The 6,905-nt window shown below is 41.6% G+C and overlaps 1 protein-coding gene across 1 annotated transcript; it reads left to right on the plus strand.

The window, feature by feature from the left end:
* The first annotated feature begins 301 nt into the window (after positions 1-301).
* On the plus strand, positions 302-1,647 carry LOC124313459. The gene is made up of 4 exons (XM_046778402.1): positions 302-942; positions 1,036-1,208; positions 1,286-1,451; positions 1,540-1,647. The coding sequence occupies exons 1-4, from the start codon at positions 933-935 to the stop codon at positions 1,626-1,628; spliced, it is 438 nt and encodes a 145-aa protein (XP_046634358.1). The 5' UTR covers positions 302-932; the 3' UTR covers positions 1,629-1,647.
* The last annotated feature ends 5,258 nt before the right edge of the window (positions 1,648-6,905 follow it).

Here is a 6,905-nt window from a genome sequence, read left to right on the forward strand (position 1 = left end):
TGTGAAACTCAACATTGTTTGTGGTGAACTCGTCTGGTTGTTATAGTTGTTGGGGCTGTTGACTCGATCTGTATAATGGGACGGGGGTTTTCTCAGAAGTTTAAACTAAGGAGTTGTTTTCTTTATTTTCCCCAACAGATTTTGAACCTGTTTATATCGTTCTATAATAAAATAAAAAAACATGAGTCGTCACGCATGACCCGTACCCATGGGTCATCAAATAACTTAGGTCGAGTTATGTTGGGCGGATCGAAAAGAAATTTTTTTAAATTTTAAACTTATAAAGCATAGGCACAAGAAGTCGTTTTTTTTTTAAATTAATTGAATTTTTTTTTACAGTTATCACTGCAGGGCAGTTGTATAACTATTGCCATTTTTTCCATGAAAAATGGAGACGGTACTCCGATGGACTACTGCTGTCGGCCAAATGGACTGAACTGGCGTTGTTGATTCCAGAACTTGATATTGTAATCTGACATTTTGAACAAAATTGTATAGTTGCCTTTGTTTTTCCCAGGACTGATATTAAGCTATGACTATATTGGGCAAGCCCCCCAAAAAAGTCTAGAGGAGGATAGCGAGGATAGTATAAAAAAGGGCGTTCATCACCTATAAGGAGGTGTATTATTCGGTATTATTTTCTGTCCAATTTTGTGTTGTTTCTCCTGTGAAAAGGTTGGGTTCATTCAAGTCTTCACACACAATCTATAAAGACCGGGCCATTGGAATCGCGTGCGATCCATTGTGAACTAGTCCTCATCGAGTAACAGTTATACCTCTTGACTGCGCTCCATCAGCACTCATGGACGAACCTGGATTTTAAAAATCGTCGCTTTCAGGTGTTGTGCCAGCAGGTGGATTACCAGTAGTTGTAGTTACGTGTTCTATAGCCTACAATACTAGGATTGAATTAGACAGAAATCTTCCAGATAATGAAAAAAGGTAACACCCCCCGAAATTGTTGCCGCCGTTGGACGTTCAAATTCAATTTGGTGCCCCCCTATAAAAACTCCTTTTGAAATGTGTCGTTTATAGTTAATACACTGACAGCTTTGCAACGGAGGTTGACTAGCTTATCCGGCGGATGCCTATTGGATCCCCACGTCGAGTGCGGATTCAACTCCAAATATTTCCCGGTTGACAGCGTCTTGAGGTTTAACCTGGTGGAAGATCTCCTTCTCTGGCGGCAAGGATACAGTTTACACTTGGTAAATGTCAAGAAGCTGCACAATCATTTGAAAATGTAAACTCTCGATATACTACCACTATCATCTCTGTGAAATAGGAAGAAAACTTAATGAAAGTTTTGAAGCCGGAAGATATGAATAATATAGACACCATGGTCACTGGCATTTTCATATGTTTGTTTTCAAGAAGTTTCGCCATTCTGGAACACTTTCGCAATTTCGAAGACACGTTTGAAAAGTCCGCCATCATTTCGACGATTTTGAGTATGACACGACATTTTTAAAAAGATCAGCCGTTTTTTTTTTTTTCTTTTCATTTGATTGTTGACAATTTTGATTTGGCAATTAACAAGGACTGTAGCGAGGAAACACGGCCGCTATTTAGACGTCATTTCGTGTACATTACTCATGAAAAACTGGTTTTATCCTAATAAAAGTTGAATGTGAAACTAAAAATTCGTATCATCAACTGATTCTCGAAAAGCGATTTTTTCTATCTAGTTCATGTCAAGGGAAAAGTTCTCAGAAAAAACAAAAAAAACCAGGAGATGAGAGATGACAAAAGTGGAGAAGAGACTGTAAGGGATGACACGGTTTGAGCCGATCAAAGCGTCACGCCGCTCATCTTGCGTGACAACCGGTGACAATCAACTTGCTTTATTTAGGCTACCGAATGTGTCAAACCTGATTTCTCATGTATCAAATTGAGGGGCGAAGGGTTCACAACTATAAACGCACGCAGTTTAAGCCAATTCTTCAAATTTTTCTACAAGCAAAACAAGAGTGGTGAACACCACCACCACTGGAACACAGCAGCGGTAGGTTATTAATTCATTTACCCCAGTTTCATTACTTAAAGATTACCTAATAACGCATTGCAAAAACAAAATTTCGTACTGCTTGGAAGTGTTACATAATTGCAAAACTGAAGAATGTTGATGAAATGAAATGGATATGGTACTTTAATTTGTATCAAACTATTTGAACGCTTAACAAGTATTTTGCCAACATGTTTTATGCTTTCTGCCCATGCGTTTTCCTACTGCAACAATTGTGTCCTTAACGGTAAATAATACTTTCAATTTCCTATTTTAAAAAAACGATTTGATTGGCACAGTGGTTTGCGAGATTTATGGAGTGAGATTTCATAGGACGATTATAAAATTCCACTATCACTGACCAATGTAAAATAATCGTACTTATTACCGTGAATTATGTACGATAGAAAGTTAATGGTGAAAAGTTCTTACGTCAATTCTTTAAGCAGGATTTGCCCCCCCCCCCCCCCCAAAAAAAAAAAAAAAAAGGTTGACAAACACGTTGGTCAAGTATACGTTACCAGCTCACTGTGAAATGCTTTGTCTTGTAGGATAAAGATTTGAGATAATGAATGGAATTTGCGAATCGACGGATTTGACGCTCGCACGATTGATTGCTCCACGAAAGAATGCCACAATGGATTAGGTTGGTGAAATTGGACGCCGGCTACATTTTAGGCGAGTACTACTAACGACATAAATACACTCGTCGGTCGCATGTGAAAAGCACGAAATGAGGAGACAAAAAGTAATGAGATGGTTGATTCATACTTTTCTTTTGTTTTATTTTATTTCTTGGCAATCGCCAAGAATTTTTTTTTTCTTTTTTTTTTGTCTTTTTTGGACCACACCACCAGCAGAGCGCTCATATCTTTTCATATGTGCTGGGCTGCTGCTGCTGCTGCTGCTGCTGCTGCTACGCGCTTGCGTCGGCTCTCCGCTCTTTTATTTCCGTCTTGGAGTTTTTGCGTTTCCAGTCGACTGACAATTATTCTTTTCCTCCTTCTTCCTCCTTTTGTTCCTTCTCGACTTGTGTGTATATATCAAAAACTGGTGTACAGCAGCTCCGTCTCTTGCTGCTGTTTCCCTGTGTCTAATAAGATTGCCAACAAGAGCTCGACGCTATTCGACGCCCAGCAAAACATACACACTTTATTTTTCTCTCTCGCTTTTTAACTTTTCTCCTTCTGCTGGGGCTGTCATCGTCTCTTGTCTTTTATGGCTTTACTTCATCAATATCTTGAAGCCTCTTTTTCTCCCTCACGTTGACTTCTTCTTTCTTTCTTTTTGTTTTTGTTTTACTGCCGGCCGGCCTCGCTCTGTGTACAGGCTGCAGCTTTTAAGTGCATCCACCGCGCGCCGGATGCGTATCATGTATTCATGAGAGAAATAACAGATAGAGCGGGAAGGCAACTGCTGTTGTGCATTGGCCGCATTCAGCCCCGCGGAACAACAACAATAACAACAACAAGAATGTCGTTATTCCTGCTGGTTATTCCCATTGGTTAGTCGACGCCGCGTCGCCCGGTTGCGGTTGCTGCGTCGTCGCCCGTGTGTATATAAATGCATAACATGGTGTTTTATACAACGAATAGATAATGCTCGTCTCTCTATCTCTCTCTTAAATCCTAGCAACTCCCCTCTCTTTTGATCGGGACTTGTTCAAATGTCGATCTGGACCGAGTATTTCGATACGCTCAATGTTGTACAATCGTACAGAAGATGTTGTAGGGTTTTTCTGCGGAGGGGGGATCCAATGTTGCAGGGCATATCAAAGAAGGGGGGACCCGAGACAACAATGACGACATCAAAGAAAATGGAAAATATAAAAGCCAGGAAAAAGAAAAACAGGAATAATATCTGTGACGACGAAACATTGTGCCATTGTGACACCGCCGTTATCTTGATATTCGTTTTTTTTTTTTTATTTCTTCTTCTTCTTGTCCTCTTTTTTCCCCCGGCGATGAAGAGAAATACAAATCCCATGTAATCCAAGATCGTAACAACAATCCCGAGGCCGATCCCAACTTTTCTATACGAAATTACGAATGTTATATAGCTAGGTCATTGGCAGCAGATCCCGCCGTCTAATTGTGTCAAATCACGACCAGAAATCTTATTTCCCTATTTTCTCTTTTCCATGTAGACATTGTCTTATTTGTCTGATGTGAACGCCGTAGTAGAAGAAACAGACATAAAGAATAAACAGCATCCAAGAGGGTCGATGGGTAATGGAGGGCTCATTACTACTCGTCTGGGTGGGGTTAATACTAGTACAACATATGTATTATTTGCCAGGGAAAATAGCCATTGCGCTGATGTTTGTCCAGTCTTCCTCGGAACTATTTTCCCGGTGATGAATGCTCAGTGGACTGTGGGGGGGGGTAGATGTTTGCTCCGCTAATAACAGGGATCATACGTTTTCAATTGCGCTGGTTCTCTTTTGAGCTCGATCACGCTCGGTCCGCTCGCATGGGAAACTATTGCAATAAGTCTAGACTAAACAGTATAGATGGGTACGCATTCATTGACGTCTTTAGATCTATTTAGTTCTTTCAAAAATAACTTTTTTTTCTATTTCTCTTGAATTTCCGCGCAAGTTCTCAGCTCACTCGAAAGATGAGTGAATATTTTAAGGAATAAACAACGGAGAGATCTTTCCCACTCTCGTGTGTGTGTGTGTAATTCTCTAATGCCGACGGGATCTCCGACGTCTACACAGGGCTACGGTTTGTGGTACTAATTGGCTCGAGTTATATATGAGCTGATTTGTGCCCGCTCCTCGGAGCACCTCGTTTAGCTGCGCACGTCACAAGTTCGAAGAAGAACGTCTCTGTTTTCTTTTCCCGATAGGTTTTTCTCTTTTTTCTCTTTGTTTCGTTGTATGTGTTTCAATTTTAAATGGTGTGTATACATATACACACACAGATGCGTGGATATATTTGCCAGCAGCGACTCTATAGTTCTTTGCCATGGATGCCGCCTTTTTGTTTTGCACATTTATCTTTTTCGCTCGTCTTTCATCCGACTGTTGGCCTATATTCCCTTCGATTTAACATTTCTTCTCCGACTGTAGTTGTCGTTGCGCGCTTCTTGCATTGACTGATTGCGCAGCTCCCGGAATTCAATAATTCCTGGTGTCTTTTCTCCTTTTGTTATGCACTTTCGGTGTTTGTAGGCTGTTTCCTTTTTTTTCTCTCTCTCTCCCCTCCGGCAAGGAATGTGTTTGCCATTATTTTGGCCCAAAAGAAATCACGCACTCGAAAAAAGATTGCGGGAGTGGTTGCGCTGTTGTTGTTGTTGCCCAGGGCCTGGGATTCGGCGAACTTGACGCTCCCGTTCGAATAAAGAAAAGAAAAAGAAAAAAAGCACTCGCTTGACAGGATACATAGTTCTATTTCTGTTCGCCGCATCTCATTCGTCAAATCCTCGGGACTGACACATTAAGCAAACTGTCGTCTGCTAATATACAACCTACTTGTCCAGAAGCCCTCACTCCCTCCGGCCCTTGCCCGTGCTTTTGTGTGCGCATCAACAAGCCCGGCCTTTTTTCCCAATCTGTTTATTCTAGGCCACTGAACATACGTAATTTATAATAGGCGAACGCAAAAAGCGATTCATAAAAATGAATGCGATTTGACTACTTTATACATGACACACACTCAGCCACTTGTACACCTGGATGGTTCGACCATGGTGATCTCAACTATGCACGACCTGCTACGGACGATACGCAATTGGTTTTGAAACGAATCCCGCGACTTCCGGCTGGATTATCAGGCGATTAATGATGACTGCATTCTGTTCCATCCAGTGAATAGGATCTATACAGATGGCTTGCGTCATCATCATCCATGAGGCTAGTAGATGTCTAAACGACGAGTGCTTAGTTCGGTCGGTTATTGTTGCGAGTTATTATTGCGATGTGTGACGTAAACGTGAAAACCCTGACCCCTATACATGTTGGACGGCGAATCCATCGGCCCGGAATGGTCGCCTTTCCTGCACGGAAATGTTATTGGAGCGTATAGATATAATATACAGTATGTATTATATGTGTGTGCTGGAGGTTATGTGTATATCTATCTAGCCGTATAGATACACACATAGGAAGATGGGGAGCCCATTGTAATCGCTGGACATTAGCCGGAGATATAATAGCCGTTGGCCATTGTAATGGGGATGGTCCAAAAGACAGACAAAGAGTGGGTTGAGTTGGGGATCTATTGTAAATGCGCTAGCGAATCCATTCAGCGAATCTATAGCCAAGGAATCTGATGGCAATGAATAAACAACTGGGGCACACGCCGCACTGACGCTAGAGAATAAGGATCGACGTTTCCTTCGTCGCCGAGCTCCTTCTATTTTTCCACGCAAAACGGCCCGGACAGACATTGAAGTTGAAAAAGTTCTTTAAAAGATAAAACGGTGGAAATTTTTTTAAAAGATTACAATTGGTTCCAGTTAACCGTGCGCTGTGTACAACCAGGCCATTTGGAGTTTTCCGAGCTACTATGTGTGTGTACAGCATAGTACAGCGATGATGTAATAGCAGCGACGCAGTTGGCTGCTGATGTCTATACCGCGTTGCATCTTTTGGCTTTCTCTTTTCATCAAGGCAGTCTGTCGTTATCTTTTTGATGACGTTGATGCCTGACACGTACTTGTGTGTGCAGCAAAAGGAGCGTTTTCTTTCTTTATCTCTCCGGCTCCTTTTCTTTTCCTTGTTGTTGGTTCCATCAGTTTCCATGTCTGGCATTTCCTTAAAGTTCCAGGAGTTCCGCTATCGTGACTGCCAACGTCCGCCTCTTTGATTTTATCAGTTTCTTTTTTATCCTTTTTACTGGAAGCAAAGTAATAACCTACACGTGTAATTTTTTTGACTGGCTGCTGAGACTTA

This window comes from Daphnia pulicaria, chromosome 9 (assembly GCF_021234035.1).
Source record: "Daphnia pulicaria isolate SC F1-1A chromosome 9, SC_F0-13Bv2, whole genome shotgun sequence".
In the NCBI taxonomy this organism is placed as follows: Eukaryota; Metazoa; Arthropoda; class Branchiopoda; order Diplostraca; family Daphniidae; genus Daphnia; species Daphnia pulicaria.

Excerpts from the sequence above, each read along its gene's own strand:
- LOC124313459 (XM_046778402.1), top strand. Across the intron at positions 1,209-1,285 it reads AAGGATACAGTTTACACTTG|GAAGAAAACTTAATGAAAGT; the intron begins GTAAATGTCAAG and ends TCTGTGAAATAG. Across the intron at positions 1,452-1,539 it reads CATCATTTCGACGATTTTGA|GGACTGTAGCGAGGAAACAC; the intron begins GTATGACACGAC and ends GGCAATTAACAA.